General features: G+C 39.4%; 1 protein-coding gene and 1 long non-coding RNA gene across 3 annotated transcripts in view; one reads left to right on the top strand and one right to left on the bottom strand.

Moving 5' to 3' along the window:
- The first annotated feature begins 1,730 nt into the window (after nt 1–1,730).
- Nucleotides 1,731–24,823, top strand: part of LOC110133105 (uncharacterized) — a 52,285-nt gene continuing 29,192 nt past the window's right edge. Inside the window, exons 1-3 of the long non-coding RNA XR_011482509.1 lie at nt 1,731–1,888; nt 2,049–2,152; nt 19,669–19,865. This is a non-coding gene — a long non-coding RNA (uncharacterized lncRNA). The remainder of the gene's footprint in view (nt 1,889–2,048; nt 2,153–19,668; nt 19,866–24,823) is intronic.
- Nucleotides 4,553–24,823, bottom strand: part of GRID2 (glutamate ionotropic receptor delta type subunit 2) — a 1,526,424-nt gene continuing 1,506,153 nt past the window's right edge. Inside the window, exons 16-17 of one of the 2 annotated variants that reach the window (XM_070452151.1) lie at nt 17,177–17,234; nt 10,991–11,078 (exon numbers count right to left, since the gene is read on the bottom strand). In XM_070452151.1, the coding sequence (XP_070308252.1) occupies nt 17,214–17,234 (21 nt within the window). In that variant the 3' untranslated portion in view covers nt 10,991–11,078; nt 17,177–17,213. Of the gene's footprint in view, nt 11,079–17,176; nt 17,235–24,823 lie in introns of both variants that reach the window. The other variant, XM_070452150.1, reaches the window with a different exon arrangement.

Raw genomic sequence — 24,823 nt, 5'->3', positions numbered from 1 at the left:
CCTACTTACTAGAAGGTAACCTAAGCTAACCTAAGTCTAGACTAAGTGCTTCCTCCTCTAAGAATTCTTCTCTTCTCACCCCTGGAATTACCATTCATCTTTCAGCAAGGAGATGAAAGTAAGGTGACTTAGAGTCTACTGTTAACACTAAAGACTTGTTAGAGCTGTTCGCAGTTACATTTGTTACAGTTCCTAGGTTTGCTTAAGTTTCATTGACCACCAGGAACTGTAAACTCTTTCACAATTTTATAGTATCTGTATCAGTTATCTATTGCTCCATAATAAATCCACCCCCACCCCCAACTTAGTGATTTAAACAACAAACACTTACTACATCACAGTTTCTGTGGGTAAGAGATTCTGGAGCTGCTGAGTTGGGTGGTTCTGGCTCAAGATTTCTCAAGCGGTTTTACTGAAAATGCCAGCTCAGGTTTTAGTATCTGAAGGCTTGACTAGGACTGGAGGGGCCACTTCCCAGATGGTCCCTTCACAAGGCTGCAGAGTTAGTGCTGGCTGTTGGCAATAGGCCCAAATTTCTTGCCGTGTGGATCTTCTCATATGGCTGTTTGCATATGAGCACCTTGCTCATTCAGAGGAAATGATTTAAGGGAGAAAAATGCAAGCTTCAGTATCTTTTAAGAGGGCTTCTCAGGTGGCTTGGTGGTAGAGAATCCTCCTGCCACGTAGGAGATATATGTTCGATCCCTGGGTGGGGAAGATCCCCTGGAGAAGAAAATGGCAACCCGGCTTCAATATTCTTGCCTGGGAAATCCCAAGTGCAGAGGAGACTAGAGGACTGCAGTGGATGGTGTTGCAAAGAATTGTACTCAACTGAGCATGCACACATCTTAGGCCATTTTTTTCTTCACGGAAAGTGAAACGCACAGGACTTCCTCTCGACACTGTCTTTCAGGGTTTCTCTGAGATGCACTGTATCACAACAGCAGCCTGTTTGGGGCTTGCAGACATAACGAGTCACCCTATCCACGAACCAGGCCTCAGTTCTTCCTTCTTTGTTAGCTGTTCCTTTCTGTTACCCATTAAAGGTGAGACATTGATGAAATGGAGTAATAAAATAGTCTGGGACACCTGTTCATGTAACTTACTTATGCTCTCTTGAACTTATTGGGTCTGATCCAGAATTACTATTTTCATGATATGATGGATGGGTATTTTCCCCTCCCCTCTCCCCGTGTCGAACTTGTAATTAATGAGATATCCAGATCAAAGTGAACAGCCTCAGTTGCACAGCACTTAATGTCCCTTCATTAGGAGTTCAGTCTCTGCTAGAGGCCAGTAGCATCTAAGATCTATTTGGAATGGTGACCGGTTCTGTGCTTCAGATGGCATAATCTTTTCCCTAGCCCTTAGAGGTCTGTGCTACGACTCAAGACTCTACATGCAAGCTTATGTTCCACAAATAGTTCCAGCACCATAGGATCTGCTGACTCACATGATGTCATGGACAAGGAGGTTTATTTCACAACTTATACCTGCTGTAAGCTCTGCTAAGAACTACTTGCTTCTGAGCCAGTTGTCAACTGATAAAAAAAGTCAGAGCTGTATGACATGTGCTTTCTCCAAAATCAAAAAAGGACTACCAGGCATTATGCCTGTTCCTTTGGGTGTGTCTTATTAATAGTATGTCACAAAGTTCTGAAATTCTAAAACATCACCACTCTGGCAGGATCTTGGATCTTTATATACCTCACAAGGGTATTTCTTCTAAAGCCACTTCCTGCTCCCCAGGTCCAGTTAAAGTGACATCATCAGTAGAGCAGACCACTATAAGTTTCTGCAGAAGTTCCAGGTAAACCAAGTCCTTTTATCATGAGAGTGTTAACATGACCCTGGGTCAAGATCACGAATGTACTATTATTCATTCCAGGTGAGTGTGAACTGTTGCTTATCACCCTTCCTGCTAAATCCTCCCGATCAATAGCTGCATGATAAGTGCAACAGTTGCCAGGCAGCTGAGATGGGGCTCCGCCTCAGTTAGGTTCACAGTAGTCTGTTATCATCCGCTGTGATTCATCTGATTTTTGCAGGTGTCAGAGTGACCGATGAAATAGGGACATGGTGAAGACCGGGGCTCTTCCGTCTGGTGGTGCACACCTCTGAGAGTGATACTCAATCTCCATGATTCCATCCAGTGTGTGGTATTTTTCTGATTTACTGTCTTGGGGGGAGTGTACTTTCAGAGCCTTTCACTTGGCCTTCAGACCTGGCATCATAGCATCTTTAAATCTCTTCCTCTCTGACCTCTGCTCCTGTTGTCACATCCCCTTATTTGAGTCTGACTCCGGCTTCCTTCACCTCAAAGAACATTGTTATTATTCTGGGCACACCCAGATACTCCAGCAAAATCTCCCCATCCTGAGATTCTTAGTTCAATCAGATTGCAAGTCTCTTTTGCCATGTGAGGTAATATATTCACAGGTTCCTGGGAATTAAGATGTGGACATCTTAGGAGGGACCACTATTCATCCTAGCACACTATCCATCCATTGTGTCCCTGAAACACTGGTCTGTTGGCTACTGCCACAGACCCCTGGGGGCCAGGGTCCCCGATTTTCATTCTGGCTTAACTTCCTGGTGTAGGAATTACACCCACCTTGACATTGACAGTTCAGTGGCACCACCTGGCCCCTGCTCTTCTGGAATCCTCTCATTTTGTCAACCCCAATGAGCTTATTCCATGGCAGATTTCCTGAGTGTATATCCTAGCTAGAAAAGGACAGATTCACTGCATTTTCTCAACAATGACACTATCCCCACATTAGCACTTTCTTTTTGTTTAAAACAAGCAAATTGATTTTATTGCATATTCCAGGAGCTTCCTGCAGGACCCAGCAGCTACATAGCTTCATAGCTTCAATAGGAAGCATCAGCTGACAGTGTGCGCCCTAAGACTGAACTCCTCACCTCAAAACTCTCATTTTTCTTTGTTCACTCTAAATTATTACATCATGACCCTTCTCTAACCCTAGTCAACCTCCACCCTTGTCCCAGAATGGAAAGCCCTGCTTTAAACCAGGTTTCACAGTCTCAGTAAATATTGTAGCCTTACTTACCTCCCTGTGAACTGTGTTGTCAACACATTCATTTTTGATTTAGTGAAGAGATTTTCTTCTTTGGCTTTCCTGAGAAACATAGTAGCTAAGGAATTCTCTGGTCTTAAGCATTAAATCCATTCAAGTGTATCCTCTTTTCTAAGACTTTCCCCCCTTTCCTAAAACTGTGATGAAGCTGTTCTGGCATTTCCACCTTATTTACTATAGGTCAACGTTTCTTCCAAGTTTAAGAAATCCATCTCAGCATGATATTTGGACCTCTAGGATGTAAAATCCTGAGTTATGGCAGTTCCCCTCAGTATTGTAGAACTTCAGTGTAGTTCTCTTGCTTCCAAAATAAGAACAGTACTTCCCCAAGTGGGCCATGCCGAGACTTGACTCTAGCTTTATGCCTACAAACTATAAGAAAGGTGGAGCCAATTTTGATGAAGGCAAGTATTATCTGGTGAGTCATCTTACTCATGTGAGGTCTCTGAATGGTCCTCAGGCAAGGGGAGTTGACTATTCTGAGTAAAATAAAGTGGGTCACTTGAGGAGACCTAGATGGTTCAGCAGAACATAGGGATCCACATGTCACCTTTTCATCCGCAGTTTCTTACTTCTCTCTCAGGGCCTCGAGTTCAGCGTAGTCAACTTGCCAGGGCTGTGTGGTAACAATACACTGCAACTTGCCTACTCTTATAATAAGGTCTGATTCTCAGCCTGTACTGGCAGTAAATGTGGATATCAGAGAGTCTTCTGGATTTGGCATTGTGTCCTGAGGCTGACTAACTTGAACCCACCATTTTCTTTCAGTGGTGTATCTGTGGTACTTCACCCGCTGTATCTGCAGTCTTTTACTGCAATCACTGTTACCATATCTCTCAAATGGTAGAGATATCGCACAAGCTAAGTGTCTCCTTTTCTTCCTGCATTTGGTTCCAATTCATCACAGATGAGACTCTCAGCAATAGTGACCCTACAGCATGCCAGGGGTCACCACAACCCACTTATTGCTAACAATACACCCTTCGCTGCTCTCTGGCCATGGAGTGATCCAGTTCCAGAAACCCATCTGAGGTTGTGCTTCCTAGACCATTTCCAGTATGAATTATTTTAGTTTTGATTCTCCCAAAAGTTAGATCTTTAGACAAGAGTTCACTTTGCAGTAGGATGAGTGTTTGTTTTTAAATGATTTGTTAAATTATTCATAATCTATGTCTATGTTTTATGTATATGTGCTATATTTCTCAATTAATTCCTTAAATCTCCCCTTGTCCTATGTGACAGGATAAATTCCAGATGAATTAAAACTTAAATATAAAAATGGGAAATTATAAACATATCTAGAAAATGATGTAAGTGTTTTACTGACATCAGGCTAAGTAAGCATTCTATGCATAAAATCACTGAAAGATTCAATAATTAATGAAATAATTTAAAATGTTAAATTAGCAGTAATTTTAATAATAGAAGAGTTCCACAAACAATAGTACATAAAAACTGAAAGAACATTTTTCACATACAAAAAATCGTAAAAGTTAAAAGTAAATGATAAATTGGAAAAAATATTTGCAACAAGTTTTACACACAGTGAGTTAATAGACATAATATAAAAAGGAATTACTAAACTTGATAAGAAAATGTCTAGTTCCTGATAGAAAAACAGCCAAAAGATAAGAGCAGGTAGTTCATGAAGGAGTAGTAAAAATGATCCATAAAGATGAAAAACATTCAACCAGGAAATGCAAATTAGAACAATAAGAAAGTTCCAGTTAACTGTTTCAGATTGAACACACAGATACCTCCCTCAAACGTCATTAATATAACAGAAAAAGGACACAAAATATATAAACTCATGGGACAAAGAGAATGGCTAAAGAGACAATAACAAATGAAAGATGTCAACTGATTTTACAAAACGGAAATAGATGGACAAGTAATCATTGATTTAGCAGAGCTGAGGAAGCCTATAACTTAGTCTTCAGGGAAAGCCAAGGAGAAGACTGATTCCTGCCCTAGTTCCCAGATGTGAAGTTGTTGGAGGCACTGGGTGTCTGTAAAGGCAGGGTTGAAGGAGGAGACACAGAAACCTACTGTGCTATTGGTGTGCAGGCAAGTCAGGGTATCTTGATGTTTTAAGGCTCTTGTATCACCTCTTTTCATTCTAAATTGAGCTTCTGCCCCTAATAGAGAAGTAAATAGTAATGAATGTTTCATTTACTTTCATGGATGCTTCCAAAACATTTTCACCAGTATGAGTGTTACTGAGACAATTTTTGTATCTGTTTTAAAGACAGTATCCCTGGATGCATTATGCACATGATAAGGTGGTAATAACGACACTCTTGGCACCATTTGAATATAAATTTCAGAAAGCCTTTTTACAGGGAAGTTTCTGAGTTACGATTCTGATAGGCAGTTTAATTTAGGAAAACACAGTAACAGTTCTCTGGGATACTTTGTGGGGAAAACAACTTTCTCGAATTTATTCAATGCGTGTATACTGAGCACTCTCTATGTATGCAACAAAGCAACAAGGCCCACAAATGTATTACCTGACTCTTGCTAAAATCTGCAGCAGCTTCTGGATTCTCTTAGGTTGAAGATCAAGTTCCTTAGTGTGGCATTTAAGACTCTGCATAGGTGGTTTGTATCCACCTCTAGGATTCTCCTTCCACCTTTCTTACCTTTGTTTTCAGAGCTCCAGTTCCTTGGACCTGTCTTCATTACATTCAGTCACATTGGCTTTTAGTTCTCAGATGAACTTTGCGTTCTGTCACTGAAGGATGCTAGCTGGTCTCTCTGCTTGATATGTTCTGTCTTCCCTGTCTCTAGTCCCCAAACTTCTTCTCATTTTTCTTACTTTAGCAAAAGCTTTTTACTTCTTCCTGTAAACCTTCTCAACTAGGTCAGTTTTCTTTGTTATACAGCTCATTTTATCCTTTCCTTCAGAGAATTAATCATTGGTAAGATTATTGGTTTGATATCTTTTAGTCATCCTGGAGTGTGAACTCCATGATTTTGCTATGTGATGTCTATCACTTATCATAGTATCTAGAAGATGGATGGCTTTCAATCTACATAAATTGAAGGAAAGAATACCTTCAAGGAGTTTAACTTTACTAGTTCCTTCAAAATATTGTTTAGTTGCTGCCAAATTTTAATCTAGTAAAAAAAAATAGCATTCTCTATGCAGATTTTCAGCTTACAGAAATTTAGCTTTGTTGTGGTGAAGATGGGAAATTTGGGATTATAATTCCATTAGGGAACTGCTGTGACAGAGATGGTACTACATCTTCCTGGTGTAACTTGTATATATTTTGTTTGAAATAAATTTTATTTAAGTAAAGATCTGCTTGCTTATTTGGCTTGGTCATTCTAGAATATTGATAGTAATCATCAGTATCTGGTTCAGATACTAACAGGTTAGCTTTGAAGAGTTCTTTATAAATTCTGGACTTTATAAAGACCATGAAAAGACTCAATAGAGAACTGAACTGACACAAAACACAAGAGCCAGCTGCAGTTTACTAGGCAGTCAATTTCTGTGTAACTATATATACATCATCTTGGAAAGGACTCACAGTGATGCTCCTCTGTGGTCACTTCCAGTCTCTCATGCTAGGGAGCTTGTGATCTCTCTAAGTACCATTCAGACTACCTTCTTCATTCTTAACCTGACGGCTGCAGTCCACTGCCTTCCTTTATTTCCCACACGTATTCGTGTCTTACTAGGCTCAGTTTAAAAAATCAGCCCTTGTTGACAACAGGAGAGAGTTCTTAGTCTGCTTGCGAGTATTCAGAGTTCAGTCTTTAATTACAAAGCTTCCCCCAGCTCCCCACCATTGTGTCTACTGGCCGGGTTCCATCTACTGCTGGAACTTCTAATGTGATTTTCTGAAAAGCCTGGCATTCCTGCCAGCAATGGGGAGTGGCTGATCTCTGCATTCAGATACCTCTTTCTGCAAAACGCTGCCTACACTTTTCTTTTCTGTCCCACGCATTGTATCTCACTCGGCAGTGTGTCTGCATCCTGATGCGGGGCAGTGAGAGAGCTGAGCGCCTCTGACAGAGATACAGTTTGCAGATGAAGGTTAAACTGGAATGCTCCTCGTGTGTCGCTAGTAAACACCCCTTGGCTCTCTTCGCCTGGTGTTTGCCTTTAACTGTTTCCAGCTCACTAACATGTAACCTATGAGGGGATATCCTTTCCCTCTCACATAGCCTTGGACAGGCAAGGACAGACAAACTATTAAAGCCATTCGTTTTTATTACCAATTTTAATCACCAAAGAAGGAATTAGAATTCAACCAGGGAAATTATTTAATGAGAAATTTTTATTGATAAAATAATTTATCAAAGATTTATGAAAAAACTAAAACTCTCTGAGAAAGCAAATTATGTCAACCAATATCGTAAAAGGTATGTCTGTGGGTGAGGAAGGGTTTCCTATTTTGGGCTGGTTATGTAAGTGACATCAGTGATACTCAGGATGTTACTTCTGAAAACAAAACAAAACTAGGATGTAATATTGCAACTCATAAGAAAGGCTACGGTAAGATAAGCGTGGCACAGCTGTAGGCGACTCCATTTCCTGCCCAGTCGTATTTGTCCTGATACCAATTCCAACATCTTAATCTGCTTCTCAATTTGGATCAGTCTATTCTTCTTTCTCAGTTACCATGACCTGAAGATCATCTTGTTTCATATGCTTGGTCTGTCATTTCAGCAACAGCTTTTCTTCCTGGCATGGGCCTGCTCTCCTCTGGGTCCTCTGGCTCAGTGCCTCTGACCTTGGGTGGCTGGGACTCTGAGTCTCCCTGGCTGTCTTCCCATAGCAAGTGGTGATTGTAAACTATAAAACACTGTTTTAATTATCTTTGATTTTTTTTCTGAGTCTTAAAATGAAATTTTAATGTTACCGCCTAAAGAAAGGATTTGTGAATTTCTCAGTTCACTGAGGTGGCATATTAGATTCAGCTATTCTGACATATAGCTAGGAGAAGGCTGTGAATTATTTTTCATCGCATTTAAAAATATTTTGGAAATTGACACAATCAGCGTTTTTCCTAAAATTCCTCTTTCCTTGCCTTGAGAACCTGAGGAATGAGTTATAGTTGAAATTTCCTATTTCAGACTTAAAATCTTACTTCAGAGATTCTAGGATGCTAATCCTGTCTCATCTTTTGGTATATAATCATCCTTCCCTTCACTCAGAAGATCTTTTATAGAAACTTTATGCTGTCCCTGGAGGTACATGCTAATATACTCTTAGTTTAGGAGAAGTATGTTTTATGCAAAAAGATGAAATCACTTTTTTTTTCCCTTAGAGGATGGCTGGGTATCAATGGCTCCATAGATACTTTATTTAGACTTCTACTCAGGACCAATATAGAGTCAGTGTTTCAAACTGGAGTAGACTACTTCACTGAGATTGGACTCCAATTAGACTAGTTAATCCAAAATCCATTTTGAATCACCAGAAACAGAAGGCCAGGCTAGGGCTTGGTCATGTGGGTAGGATAGGAAACAGGGGTGGATTCCTCATTGGTGTGTGTGTGTGTGTGTGTGTGTGTGTGTGTGTGTTTATAAGGGGGATATATGAGACTTGTAAGCCAGGAACACAGTTTATCACAGGTCTGTTAGACAGACAAGGAGTAAACAAGTCAAAATCAGAGAGATAAGAGCCAGGTTGGCCTTAGGGATAAAGTGTGCTTAAAGAAGGGATGTGTCACCAAATTTTTGCTATAAATGAATGTCTAGAATTTTCCCTTGCCAGCTCAGCTATAATAGGTTGGGCAGTCAGGGGTGGCTTGTGTTTTGTTTAAGTGGGTCAGTGTCTCCTTGTAACAAAGTTTTCTCATTCTGTCTTAGGAGATGAGGTCTCCACTGGCCTGGCTGGAGATTCCTTTAGTAGCCAAAGCCCAGGGGACTCCCTGAATCATGGCTATCTGGTTAGTTCTCTGGGGCCAAGAGAGACTTCTCTACTATGGCCTTGGGGAAAGACTTCCATCAAGAGGGCTGACTGGTGTCTGAGTCCAGTGGTGTGTTAATGGTGGAATGGCTATATGGCAATAGGGCCCTGGCTTTGGTCCTCTGGATTATATCCTTGTCATCTTGTGAGGCATCAGAATCCTTAGACTGAAGCCAGATATCCAGGAGGGCACACACTTCATCATCTTTGTACCATTCACTTGCATGAGGGTGGTAAGAAACCTTTTTCTGGTAAATTATAATATTGTGTTTGGTAGGGAGGAGGAAGGACCCACAGAAAATGGGGGTGATTAAAAATAACAAAGTTACATACATTTTCACATACATTTTCACTTGATTCTCACAACAACCCTGTGAGGTAGGTGTAGTACATGTTTCCAATTTTACTTTGCAAAGAAAGACACCAAAGACTAGAGAGTTTAAGTGATTCACCCATAGTCATGGTAAGTGCCAGGACCCAGACTCCAAGCCATGTCTTCCAACTTCATAGCTTGATTCCACCTATGAGCAGCTACAACCTGAGGGTTACCAGTTTGACGATAGAATGGGAAAGGCGCTTAGTAAGAGAGTACCTAACTTACTGAAAAGTCAGCTGGCTTAGAAACAATACATTAGTAACCAGAATCCATATGATCAACCCCTTGCAGGGGTTCCCCCAGGGACTGCTGCTTGTTGGCTTGAATTTTTTGGGCTGCTTTGGCATATTAGGAGATCATCTGAGGCAACCTGGGCAACTAGGAGCTTTCTGGGTGGTCCAAGATCAGAGATGAGGGAATTCTCGTGGCCATCGTCATACTGGTCTAGCACTCACCATTCTGTTTAATTGTCTGACTTCCCCAGTAGAATGTAAAGTTCTGAGGGGCAAGCACTGTAACATAGTCACCATTGAACACTCAGAAGTCAATGCTGTTCTGGGCACATAGTATATCATCAATAAGAGTTGTTTGAATTCACAGGGAATTAAGATGCTTCATGAGATGTTTCCATACTTAAAACAAGAGATTGGTTTGCCCAGAATAGGTATTATAGATGAATGTGCTGGGTATAGGGAAAACTCAGTTATTTTGATGGTGGGTAGTATGCACAGGCACTGCTATTTTAGGGTGTCATCTCATGATCCAAGTGATCTTTGTCTACAATGACAAATTTACTAGATGTGGATTCAGACTGGTAGGTCTACATTAGTCAGAAATCCATGCAGATGTAGGTTTTTGATGGGCACTGGGGGTAAAGGCAGTGTCTCTTGTCATGGAGAAAGATGATTCATTTTGGTAAATATGAATATACTATTGTTTTAGTAATATGGAGAGAGCTCTGTGACAAAATTCTCCAAAGATATTTAATCACAATCACCAGTGGCTCAATAAAGTCTGGGAGAGGCCTCTGTCATTTTTTCTGGTTCAGTTCTGCCAAGGCACATTCTCCTCGGTCCTCCACGTCGGCCTTCTTGACACTTGGCCATCAGAAGTCCCAGGACCCACAGTTTATACTGTTTAACCTTGAAAAGGTAGAAGCTGGAGGACAAAGCTTCTGCGGTCCAGACATGGACCTCAGTGTGAGTGCTCCTGACCAGGACACATAGGCAAGAAGTCCACTGCATAGAAGCACCCCTCCAAGATGCATGGGTCAGCTCCAGTAAGTCCCACGACCTGTGGCTAAAAGCAGTAGTCACATGGTTGCTCTTCTATGAGTGGATTACAGCAAAAATTTGTGGATGTCGCAAGCTGGTGAGTTCAACTTCCTTGAACTGAGTAGGAATTTTCAACTTAGGATATAATACATCAGCTCACCAGTTTAGGGCACTCAGGATCAAGTGGGTCCTGAGATCAATAGGTGGGGAAAGGTCAGCAGCCCTGGTGCTGCTAGAGGTTACGGGTCATCTAGAGGCCCTCCCAGTTGTGATGCCTGGTGCAGGCCATGACTGGATGCCTGGCTTCTCCAGGCACTGGTGCCAAGCTTCAAACATGGTCTTAATGGCCAAGCATTCCTTCTTTCAGACGTTGTAGTTTCATTCTGCAGGGATGAAGCCTGCGGGAAATAAAGCATAAATGCACATCAAGGTAGAGTTCAGATAAGATTTGGCTTTCCACGGTCCTCCCTCTAGGAATGCTGCATTGGCTCCACGTTAAAGGTCCATTGTAAGCAAAATGGAGCTTAGCGACAGCCTTTGCAAAACTCATAGGACTCCGTAAGCACCCAAAGAAAGCAGAGCATATTGCCTGCTGATGCTGTGGAATCTCTTTCAGGGAGGGGCTTGGGGTTCACCCAGGATACACCGGGTGAACTAGATGAGGCCTTGGCTATCTTCACCAGAAAATAAAGTCAGCATCACCCTCAAAGGAGAGTCAGTAGAGATATCTATCGAGTTGGTCTTGGTAGACCTTCACACACAATACCCTGGAAACTGTCTCCTTAAATCTTGAATCTCTGAACTTGACTTTTAATTATAGTTATAATTTTATAGCATAAACTTTAAAACAATAATAACTAGTGATAAGTATGGGGACTTTCCAGGTGGCACAGTGGTAAAGAGTCCTCCTGCCAATGCAGGAGATGCAAGAGACCTGAGTTCGATCCCTGAGTCAGGAAGATCCCCCTGAGTAGGAAATGGCAACCTGCTCCAGTATTCCTGCCTGAAAAAGTCCATGGATGAGGAACCTGGTGGACTATAGTCCATGGAGTCACAAAGAGTAGGACATGACTAAGCACAATTAATGATAAATATATAAATCTTATTAAAGTTGTAACCTCTAATCAAATTTGATGTTGTTAAATGCATTTTAAACAACCCACTTAAATAAAAGCTTTAAAGAAAAGAACTTCCCTCTTTCTTAAAATCCAAGGGGGTAGACTTCATAATTCAGCCTTTAAATAGCAGAATCATATACATTTAGATCAACAGAAAGATCCTTGAATTAAGGCACAAATCAGGAAGCTTAACTTTGGGCAGCTTCAAGGGATCAGTGTGATCTTTCCTCTATGTTCTTGTTAGAATTTGTGCCCCAATTTTTTGTTTATCAAAATCTTTGCTTATGTTATAGAATTTAGAGAAGAGTAAATGTTTCTAAAAATTATTAGTGGATTGTTAGCACTTACCAGTTAATTGAGTTAAATAACCAGTTATTTCAGCAATGCACATGGTTTGACTAAGCTGAAAATAGAAATCAGCTCCAAAGACTTTTGAAGACATTTCCCAAAGCAACTTCAGTGAACACTAATTCCAAGAAATGGGTCTTGTCATTAAATAGATCTGGGGCACACTGAATAATTTCTACTTCTTTCGAAGACTTAAATAGACTCATTTTACAGACTCTAGGAAGTCTTGTAGTAAATAATCTTATTCAGCAATGTTTAATTCAGTATATCACCAATATTTCTAAGTTTCTGAGCAATTTTTATTAGCATTTTGTAGAACTTATAGAACAAAGCAGCTGTTCCATCTGCTACGTGGAATAAATTTTAGTGAATTCTGGACTAGAAAGTAATGTAAAAAATACTTATTTTTAAAATCCACAGTTTCCCCATTAAAAATAAATAAATAAATTACTAATTATCTGTTACTACAACTGTTTTAGAATCAAGTTGACTTCTTTGGAAAATAGGAAATAAACTTGCTTAAAACATGAATTCTGCCCTTAACAGGCTCAGAATCTGGTTAGAGAGATCAGTCTATGATACACAAAACAATATCAAACACCAGAAAAATCCATAGAACCAAGCAGTAAGTTAGATAATGCAGATTAATAGGTATAGTAGATCTAGGGACAAAGATAAAGTGTTGGAATAATGAAGGAAAAAACCATGGAGGAGGTAAGACTGGTTTTGTGGGGATGGCTAGAATTTTGACAGGTCAACAGTAATTTTACTTAAGGGCAAAAATACACAAACTTTTAAGGCCTTGTGGCTCCTGGAAGCATGAAATAGTGTGACAAACAATACTTCTTACACTGCAGTCATTTAATTTTAATATATCTTGAGGCCTTCCTGCCCAAAGACAGAATGTTGGACAGCAGTATAATTTTTTTAAAAAAAATGTCTCCTATACTCTTTCAGAGTTCTTACCTGGTCTATTTTAATAAGCCACTTAACTGTCTATTGTCTGTGATAATCTAATTGATGACAGGGAGAATATTTTATTTATTTGCATATCTTTGTAAACCAGTTATCTTTGCACCCCTAACATCTGGTCCATGGTAGGCCCTCAGTGAATATTTTTGACTATGTGAGGAAATCAATGAAAAAATTACACAACAGAAAATAGGGAGGGGTTATATGTATACATAAGACTGTTTCGCTATGTAACACAGCAGAAACTAACACAATATTGTAAAGCAATTATACTCCAATTAAAAAATTTTTTAAAAAGAATATAAAAAATTCCTCTAGGTATTGTATTAGGAAATAATGAGTAGAGTTAGAATGTGTGGCTATTGAAAACCGGACAGAGAAGTGGGAACGAAGGAAACAATAAAGATTTTTAACAGTGGTGGACAGAAAGCATTGTTTATGCAAAATCAAACTATTAGTGATATACAGGGTGGACTGAAGTAAAACTAGGTCAGGGATCAACTGAAATTATTGTTAAAGCAATCTAGTTACAAAGAAGTAAGGTTCTAAGACCAAGGCTCTAAGAATGGAAGAGAAAAAGGCACAGTGTTGAGTGGATGGATCTCTGAAGCTGACTGATAAGAAAGATCAAGAAGCATGAGTGAAAGATGATTTTTTAAAGTATAATAACAGCTAAAGCTTATTTATTATAGGTTATGCCAGGCACTTTGGTTTAGTCTCTGGTTCAATCCCATTTGCTCCTCACAACAATTCTGGGATAAGAACTATTATCGTCTCTGTCTTACTGATAAGAAAATAGGTTAGACAGGTTCAGAAATTTGTTCAAAGTTACACTGTTAGTAAGCAGCAGAGTAAGGACTGGACGAGGTCCATCCCCACTCCGGGCCTGTGTTCTCAGCCCTGGTCATCTCTGAAGAAGAGATGGATGTTTATTCTTTTCACAGAAACATTTGAAGAAGAGATGGGTTTTAGATATTTGTCTTTTGAGATGATTGTGAGATATATTATTGGAAAAGACAACGTTCTATTTCCAGCAGCTTGGACCTTGATTTAGTAAATGGTCGGCTTTTTAAATGGCTTATTAATGTATTGTTTGAACTGTACCCTGGTCAGTCCCCCTGTGAGGATAGAACACCTTAGGAAGCCAGGAAATGCCTAGAGGGGGCCCACCTAAGGCACTGGCCTGGACGTGTGACCTGTAGGCAAGTCACCGTCTGCTTAGAGGGCCATCGCATCCAGGGGCATCATGGTGGACCAGCCTGAGCTTCAACTTGTGAAGCCTGCAGTTAAAGGTCAATTGTTTGAACTGTAGGATTCTCAGGGTCACGCTGAGGCTGTGCTGCGCTTATCTTCCTTTTCACCTTGACCAACTCACTGAAGCTCTAATGACTGTTTGCCTTGGAGATATCACATGCAATCCCTGGTGTAGGGTTTTATGTTGTTTTGGTTTTTAATCTTCAGGAAAGTGTCAGTCCTATTGTTGTATTTACACTTTGCTGTGGTTTAAATGCTAACCACAAACAAGGTATGCAAAACCAAAATTCAACCACATAAAATCAGATGGTAAATTTGAGTGGTGTATTTGAGATAGGGCTGATTTTTAAAGGCAGAAAAAAAAATTGGATCAGGACTATCAACTTTCAGAATTGTAACTCCTGTTTGATTTTTCGTTGTCACTTCTGTTTTTCTCTCTCTTGCTCGAGCTCTATCTCAAGACAGTCTTTCTGGGTAATTCATTGTTGAAATGAGAGTGGAATCATATAATTTTATTTTGATATTACTGGTGTATTGGAGAAGCACACAACTGCCTCAAACTCCAAGCTGTTTGAAATTTTGAATGATTTTATTTTCTTAAGAAAATGGAAGAAAGCTGAAACAGAGGAGGCATCTATGAATGAGCTGAAAAAAAAACCACTGAAGTTCTGGCTGCACACTCTGCTATGTGTAAACAGGACTCGGGGACTCTACCTTTTCATTCCAGACTGCTGGCTGACTGAAACCCTTTGTTCAAGTAAGACCATGTGGGAGCCACGCTTGGCATTGCCCACTAAGAAAACCTGACACCTACATGTGCTTATGACCTTTTGAAACATCTTTTTTAAAAAGTTTAGTTTTTATATTGAATATCAATGAACAAAAGCAACACATAATAATTATTATACTATAATGATAGCAAACAAGTCATCTAGAACCACTCAAGGAGAAATTAGAAAGTCTCAGGTAAGCACAAAATAAAATATCATAATATTGATAGACACACACTACTACAATTGATTTGTATTAGGAAACTGACATCAGCATGTTAGATTATAACTTCTTATGCATCAGAAACAGTCTTGAGCCTACTGTTTATAATAGTCATTTTTGATAACAAAAACGCATACTGAAGTTCTAAATGTACCCCTTATGTAATATTTCTAAATCTTGCTAATAAGAAAAGCCTTTTTGATAGTACTTTCTCTCCTTCTCTCTCTCTCTTTTTGAAGTTTATCTCTTCCCATTCACTGTTAGTTTACTTACCTCTGAACCAGCAAAATTTAAATGATGTTCCGTTGCAGGACTAAGTGCTGTCAGACCTGACATTTCACTTTCTATCTATAGAAAATTTGTGCAAACATTTAAGATCATGATTCCAATGGGATAGTAAAATTTGTTGGAAAGGTTTATTAATTGGAAATGCTTTTGAAGAACACTGAGGGTTAGAATTTAGGGACATTAATTTCAAAGATGGAATTAGCATAGGCTCAGGAAATGTTTCTTTTATTTCCTTCCTTTTTCAGACCATTTACACTTTAATTGTTTTTTATTTATCATATAGAATCTATCTTGTTGCAGAGATTTAACTGAGAGTTTTGACCCTGAAATATTAAACATGTACAAAATATTCCAAGTAGGAATGGAAAATCTCACATGCTTTATGATAACAAGTACAGAAGGTATACAGTATAAATACTGCAGCAAAGATGTTAAAGCAATGCACAATTATAAGATTTCAATAAAAACATTATAGATTATTTAAGTGAAAACCATGTTAAATTTATTTCTTCAGGACTTTGGTAATTTGTGTTTTTAAGTGATTTTAAAAAAATTCTTGTGAGGTAACAGTGATACTTCATGAAATCTATCCCTTTTTATATACAATACACAGCACGCGCGCACACACAGACACACACACACACACACACACACAGTCAAAGTCAGTGGCAGTGGGTGGTTTATGTCAGGGCTGCTTTTGACGCCCCTCTCCCGGAATAAGATAAATGTAAGTGATGAAGAGCTCCTGGGGCTGGTTGAACTCATTTTGTATTCAACACTCTGCCTGGCCCCTTTCTCATCTCTTTCTTGCTCTCTTTGTATGTTCAAGCCTACTTGAGTTTCTTTTTTCTTTTGTAGAACTTTGTTCTTTTGATGTGTTTCAGGGCACGCCCTGTGGCAAAGAGAACTTCCCAGGAATCGGAAACATCAGCACAGAGGTCTCAAACAGTCACTGTGTTATAGAAAGATTCGGGCCCAGAAGCTAGGTTTTCTCTCTCCAAAACAGCATCAGAATACATAAGAAGAACGCAAACATCCAATACAGCCTACACAGACGATTGTATTAAAGGAACACATACAATGAAATTTAAATGCCAAGTAGGCATTTGGTGAGATTTTTAACCTGGATTGAGCCCATGAGAGTAGTTTAACTTGAAATGTGTCTATATGCATTTGCACATTTGCTCGTTTAACCAAATTCCCCCTATAATTATAAATTATCTTGTTTCACTGCTGTTGTGGCATCACTGTATCTGCAATTTTTTCCATGGCCCATGGTCCTATTATAAGATGATGTGAGAAAGTGCAGTGCTTTAACTTTCTATTTATTTATTTATGAAGTTGAGCGAAATGCTGCTGTAAGTATTGTAAAACTGGTTAGAAGGCACCATCTCTATTAGTAACAGAAAATCTAGATAGAAGTTAATTATTTTATATGCTATATCAGTATTTCTATTTTCATAGATTAAAACTATTTAAATAAATTGTGTTATGTTTTATTTAAAATATCTCTGTTTACTCACATATTATACTTTATGTGGCAAATCTTTCAGGACTATGTCACTGAATTAGAACTTGGAACTGAAAATAAAAAAAAAAAAACAGAAAATAAGGAAAAACAGTGCAGTTTAAATTTACACATATACCAACTTATCAACTTAAGACCTTCAAATAATAGTTAAATTCAACTTTATTCAAGTTTCTAAAAGAAGCCTTTTATTTATAAAATCAAAACAGTTGGAAAAGCAAACTTATCTATAAAATTGGTAATTTATTCATTCAGAAAACCAATCTACATTAATTAGGTGTATTGTTGACTTCTGTATAAAGGAATTCATTTGCCTACTGAAAAACAGAATGCTACTAACTGAATAATAGATTTAGGAAAAATCTGACCAGCAAACAGTTGATTATTTTCAACTAAATTAGATTCAGTTTAATAAATGTGTTGAACACTTTATGTGTGTGCTAATGACATTATCTACTGATTTCTAGGAAAATAATTAGTGATATCACTGAATTCATTCAGCATTTTCCAACATATTTTATACTTAAATGGCAAAAATCAACCAACTAATTGCCACAGTTTCTTTTAACTTTGGTCTTTATATCCACAGCTTTAAAGAGAGAGAGCAAGTGATTTCTGAAATGATTCAGTTATTCATATATTAATAAAATGCAAACTTTTAACAATAATATGGGAGGATAATTTTAACAAATTGGAAATTCTATAAAATAACTTTTATAACCACAATATCTCTTGAGTGTTTTCCACATGTATCTGGGTTACTATTTGTAAATATTTGTATAAATATCTATAAATAACATAAAAATTTTTTGATAATAGTACATACTGGAGACTCACGAAACATGTTTAAATGCTACCAGGAAATTTTAAGGGGGCTGTTTTATTTAAACCAAAACCAAATCTTAAAATACAATACAAAAATACATAGAAGAGTGCAAAAGAAGGACTCCTATCTTTCTGATGCACATATACTAATTCTGCACCTTTACTTATTGTTGGATAGCATTTCTAGAAACTGGATGCTTCCAGAGTATTTGATCCTAAATTTGATAAGGTACACAGATGCATAATGGACATCGCAACACTTTCCAGCTTTACGGCAGTGACTGCATATAGGGGCCATGTAATGTCCTCCTCCGGTTTATAAAGGTCATGGAAAGCCACAGGTTTTGAAGGAGCGGCACACAATGGCCCCAGTTACTCATGGCACAGCACATCAGTTGTCACGTCATATATTTTAATGGTGCTAGAAATCCTGTTTTTCCATAGTTGCAGTTGTTTTCTCCCTCTCCTGCTTTTCTGCATAGGTGGTATTTGACCTACAAATGGCATAGAAGTCTGCTGTGCCAGGTATCTGACTCACGTGTACTGTTTATTAACCCCAAACCAGGAAATACAAGTGCTTTTTACTTTTAAAAATTATGCAAAATTTAAGAGAAATTGAGCCTTTTCAGATGGACTGACGAGTTCCAGCCTTAGCAATGTTTCTGTTTATTTGACTGATGACAAAAATAAGACTTCCTTAGTGTCTCACTGAACATTTTTCCAGCCATGTTTATAGTAAACCACTTGGAAAAAGAGACACCTGTGAATTTTTCTTTTGAAACAAAAGCAAGACATAGCAACTGATTAGAAATTAGTTGACTGAATTCAATCAGACTTTAAATTAAACTTTTAATTACAATAAAGAGTTAACGGGTATACTGGAGACACCACACCAACCCAAATCATACTGATTAGTTACTTTTATTGATTAAGGTTACCAGATAATCATACCATCTCTATTTTGCTACTAGAATTGTGAAATGATTCATTAAAAAAATTTTTAGTTATTAGCTAGCTTCCAAATATTTATTTATTTAAAATAAGTAGTTACTTGGCCTGATTGACTATTTTCTACTCTTTTGTTTCTATTCTACCCACCCCCCACAAGTCTATGTGGATATTATCTAAATATTTTTCTAGAAGAACAATGGGCTGATGTTCTGTACAGTTTCCCCTTGGGCTCACTACCATTTTTTTTTAAAGATGTTAAGGATCATCAATCAATATTCCAAACTCTTATTTTAGAAAGGAGGCAGTCTTGGGGAGTTTACATGAGTTTCATCACTCAGATATAGTGCCACAATAGGACTTAATGAAGATGAAAGATTGATGGAGAGTCACAGAAATACAATACCGCAGTACTTAAGACATTGCATTGCAATGATTTATTTAGAATAATAAACTTTTATAAGCATCATCTCATAGATCCAAGAACACTATGAGATAGGAATCTCAGTAGATCCTAATGATTGTATAAACTATTTAACGGGCGAAATAACAGAGTCTGAGGATCATCAAATGGTTTGGCCAAGACCCAACAGCTGAGCAGTGGAAGAACTGAGATCTGAACTCCTCCCATTTTCTGACTTCTGAGCTTGGTGAGTAACCACTGCACATTGCCTGTAACCTGTTTTTCTTTGTTGTTCTTTTCTCCTCTCTCAGGTAAAAATCAGGAGCTGTTGTTATTAATCTTCATAAGCCCAGGATGCTTGGGTGATATAAGAGTGTTCAGTGAATGGTTGCTGCAGGAATAAACCCAGGATCCAGCTAACAGGTTCAGCTCTCTTTTCTACACTTCAGTCCATTAAGAGTGTAGGAGGTAGGATTTGAGAAGACAGAGGAAGACTGAACTCTCTAAGGTATAGAAATACTTCAAACCACTTTAAGAAAGCTTATTCTACATTGTCAGTAAGAGCAATTCTGCTTCTTGAATGTAGCTTAATGAGGACAGAATTTGCTGGCGGTTTCCTGATGCAATTGATGCCTAAATACTCCATATCATGTGCACAACACATGGTCTATACATGATTTAAACTTGACCTGGGGAGTCCAGGGGCTTCCCAGCTGGTGCTAGTGGTAAAGAACCCACCTGCCAATGCAGGAGACATAAGAGACACAGGTTCCATTCCTGGGTCAGGAAGATCCCCCGGAGAAGGAAATGGGAGCCCCCTCCAGTACTCCCGCCTGGAGAATCCCATGGACAGAATAGCGGCGGGCTACAGTCCATGGGGCCCTGAAGAGTCAGACATGACTGAGACGACTTAGCAGCAGGCATGCGGGGTCCAATCAGTCAGTCCTGAGGCTCTCCCCACTGAGTCTGCACCATGGTCCTGGGCTTTGTAGGGGGTTCCTCTAGCCATGGGTCCACACTGGTTTTCTAACAAGATGTCTCAGGTGAGGGCAGGGGCCCTGTCATGTCCAAATGCTCTGCTGTTTCTGTCCTTGCCTTAGAAGTAGGGTTATTTGGAAAGACTGTGGTCCCACACGATGGAGCCTCTGCTCAGAGCCTCTTTCACTGATGGCTCCCTCGCCCCAACCCATCTCTTCTCCCTTTTTGTATTCTGGGGAAATTTTTGGTCCCTTTCCTTCTTAATGTTCTCGGAGTAACTCCCTGGCATCTCTGCCTCTTCAGACCTCTTAACATCATCTCTCTGATAACTTTAAGTTTGTACCAAAGGCAGAAAAAGCACTTGCTCTCCAGTTTGCAAAGAAATATAAAGGGCTTGGCTCTGAGCTTGGAGTCAGGAGGAAGGGAAAATTGCAGAAAGTAGAACATAAATTGGTATTTCCAAAGTATCTTACCACAGTGCTTTTTGAAATAGTGAATAAGTGTTTTTGACACATTACCGCTATCGTAAAATTATAATCGCTAACTTGTAGGGGACTTTCTTTGCATCTTTCCAAGGACAAATCACCTTGGCATCTTCCCACCTATAGCTACCAAGACATTTCTCTGCAGGGCTTCTAGGAAAGGCAGCTCACAGCTCAGTTGTATCACAGGCTTTCTGACTTGGATGAACTCTTTACATTAAAACTTCTAGAAAGAGATGTTTGGCTGAAAACTATGCATTGGAAGTAGGAAACCTTTTTTGTTAGAAAAATCTCAAAAAAATAGTATGTCCTTTGACATATAAGTGGAATTATAATGATATAATAATAATTCATTGAATCTGAATGGCAACACATACCCGTTAAAAAACTGCAGTAGAGTTACTTTTAATGTGGTATTAGTTTTTGCTGTACAAGGAAGTGAACCAGCTATATGTGTACATATATCCTCTCCTTTTTGAGCCTCCCTTCCACACACACCCCCATCCCACGCATCTAGGTCATCACTGAGCTGAGCTTCCTGTGTTACATAGCAGTGCCCACTTGATTTTACACACGGCAGTGTATATATGTCAATGCTACTCTCCATCTCACCCTCCCTTCTCTCCCGAAGTCCTTCCATGTCCACTTGTCCATTGTTTACATCTGCGTCTCTACTCCTGCCCTGCAGATGGGTTCACCTGTATCATTTTTCTAGATTTCACATATATGCATCACGTAGGGGACCCAAGATTGCTGGGAGAAATATCAATAACCTCAGATATGCAGATGATACCACTTTAATGGCAGAAGGTGAAGAGGAAATAAAGAGACTCTTGATGAAGAAGGTAAAAGAGGAGAGTGAAAAAGTTGGCTTAAAATTCAACATTCAAAAACCAAAGATCATGGCATCCGGTCCTGTCACTTCATGGCAAACAGATGGGGAAAAAGTGGAAACAGTGCCAGATTTCATTTTCTTGGGCTCTAAAATCAATGTGGATGGTAACTGCAGCCATGAAATTGACAGCCACTTGCTCACTGGAAGAGTAGGACAAATCTAGACAGCATATTAAAAAGCAGAGACATCACTTCGCTGACGAAGTTCTATATAATCAAAGCTATGGTTTTTCAGTAGTTGTAAATGGATGTGAGAGTTGGACCATAAAGAAGGTTGTGTGCCAAAGTATTGCTTTTGAACTATGGTGCTGAAGAAGACTCTTGAGAGTCTCTTGGACTGCAAGGAGATCAAACCAGTTAATCCTAAAGGAAATCTATCCTGAATATTCCTTGGAAGGACAGGTGCTGAAGCTGAAGCTCCAATACTTCAGCCACCTGATGCGAAGAACTGACTCCTTAGGAAAGACCCGGATGCTGGGAAAGATTGATGACAAGAGGAGATGCGGGGGGGCGTGGGGTGGGGGGACAGAGGATGAGATGGTTGGATGGCATCACTGACTCAATGGTTGTGAGTTTGAGCAAACTCCAGGAGATAGTGAAGGACAGGGGAGCCTGGCGCGCTGCAGTCCATGGGGTCACAAAGAGTAAGACAGACGTAGTGACTGTTTAGTAGGATAACAACCTTTCCCAAGAGCATGCCCTCGAAGGCTCCTTCGTTGCCCTGTAAGTCTCAGATCAAATGTTACTGCCCAGGGAGGCCTTTTCTGACCACTCTATCTAAATAGGTTCCTCCCTTCTCTATCCTTGACTTTATGTCTTTCAAAACTCTTTCACTACCTGTATCTGGCGGTGTGACCAGCAGAATTCTCGGATGGCCTTCACAGACCCCACAGGGGGCTGCGAGTTCCGTGCGGTCCTCCTCCCGCGTGTAGGCGGGACCTGTGACTGGGATGGATGGGCTGTCACTCCTGTGGGTCGTGGTCAGATACCTTAGAGGCAACCCAAGGTCGGATGACCTGGTGAGGACTGACCTCATCAGGCGAGCCCTTAAAAGGGACCCGGTGCCTCCAGAAGTCAGAGGGAACCCGTAAGTGTGGCCGAGTAGAAAGGATCTGGGGCAGTAAGAACTGATTCTCCCAACAAGGGAACTTGGGAGGGAACCCTGGCTCCGGAAAGGAGTGCCGCCCAGTCCGCAGCTTTATTCCAGCCTTGGGAGACCCCGAGCAAACTCAAACATGCTCCTTTAAGGCTTTTCTCGTACAGATGTTTCCACATTATCGCCTGAAACTAAGCTCATAAAGGTGAAACAATCTATATACGATTTCACGTGAACTCCTGCTATTATTTGAGACTTGCAGCGGAGGACACCATACTCCTATTCCTATGTGAATCATATTATTTTCATATCTCAAAGTTAATAATATTTACAGAGGTCGAAAAGAAGTCTGTACCTACTCACCTGGTTATAAGAAAGATAATAAAAATATTAAAGAAATGCAGTAAATTTATTTTAAAAAATTATATCAAGCACTATAGGTAAATTTGAAATGTTATGTTATTGCGGATTTATTGATACTTATTTAAATAAGTGTCAAGTTTAAGTTTAAATTACAGGAGGAAATCCTTTAGCAAAAATCCTTGTGCAGCTAGCTTTCAGATTCTGTCTTCTTTTCTCTTGTCATTTTTCACATAATGGAAACCTGTAATTAAAGTGGAGATTAAATATATTGCATATGGTTTCCTTCTGAAAAGTATATATGTATTATATACACATATAAATCATTTAGCCATAGTACAATTTCCTTAAAACATTTTTCTTCAAAAATTTCTCTTGGTTTTGAAGTTTTTCATCTGTTATAGACATGCTACCATATACTAAAGTAGTACTGTATTATGAGAAGAAAAAAGTTATTTTCATGATACTGTTCAGAATGTGTAGGATTAAATATATCATAACTATTTATGATTCTGATCATTATAATCTTAACTATTTCTCTCCATATCAAAACTGCCTTATATGAAAAATATGTCACTGATATTTTAAATTCAATGAATTCTGATCTACTGGGTCATTAGAATCTTTTCTAAAGTAAATAAGATTGTAATAATAGTGGGATATTTTATGAGAGTACTTAAAGATGATGAATCAGGAACCATGGAAATTACTAGTTCTTCTTGTCCACCTCACAGTCTTTTCCTACTGAAGTTTTCTCCCAAGTTGCGCTGCAGTCCATGGGGTTGTGAAGAGTCGGACAGGACAGAGTGACTGAACTGACTTCCATTCTCAAAGAATATCCTAGTAGAACAACAGATGCTGGGAGTTGTAAGGAAAGGAGGGGGATGGGGAGAAAAAATAAAAGAAGAAACGGGCCAAGCACAATTTAAATGCTGAGGGAGTGTGCCACATTACTTAATTTGAGCTGCACGATGCAAAACAAAACAAAAATTATCCGCAAGTTGGCAAAGCCTGCCAAAAGTAAAAGGCAAGGAAGAAACCGCGTTAGCGAGCAACACATTTAAGACACGCTTGTCGAGGTGCTTTGAAGAAAGTGAGTTGAACGACCCCCATCCTCAAGCATAAATAAACTCCAAACAGACTCATTTGCCACGAAGGGTGAATTGTGGAGGTGCGTGGCGCCTGGGTCTCTGCCTCTCCATGGCTCCTGTCCCCAAGTCGTTCTGGTGGGTTTTTGTGTCCCAAAGTTGTCCCTATGCAAACAACAGGTTGAATATTGTAGGTGTGGGTTATTAAAGTGTCCCTGGGACAATGGCAGTCTGTGTCCCATTTGTAACGCTTGGATTAATCTTTGGAAAGTGCACACAAAATGTGACATGATGTTGGCTTCCAACATTATTCAGTCTGCATAGCAGCAAATCCTGCCCTGTCTCCCTGGAAATAAAACTCCGCAGACGTATCACTGCCATGTAAAAAGGAACCTAACATTCATGCTTGAGGTTAGGGACACCCTGATACAATTTCTTTTAGGAGTTTGATTTTATAGTTTGGAGAGGCACTTATGAGGAAAACAAGTTATAGTCTATCATCTCATTCACAGCCTCCCTAAGGAAAATCTGCAATCGGGTAAATTATACAATTATTTTTCTGTAGATG

Source organism: Odocoileus virginianus, chromosome 21, assembly GCF_023699985.2.
Source record: "Odocoileus virginianus isolate 20LAN1187 ecotype Illinois chromosome 21, Ovbor_1.2, whole genome shotgun sequence".
In the NCBI taxonomy this organism is placed as follows: Eukaryota; Metazoa; Chordata; class Mammalia; order Artiodactyla; family Cervidae; genus Odocoileus; species Odocoileus virginianus.
This window is presented reverse-complemented; position numbering and strand designations above follow the sequence as displayed.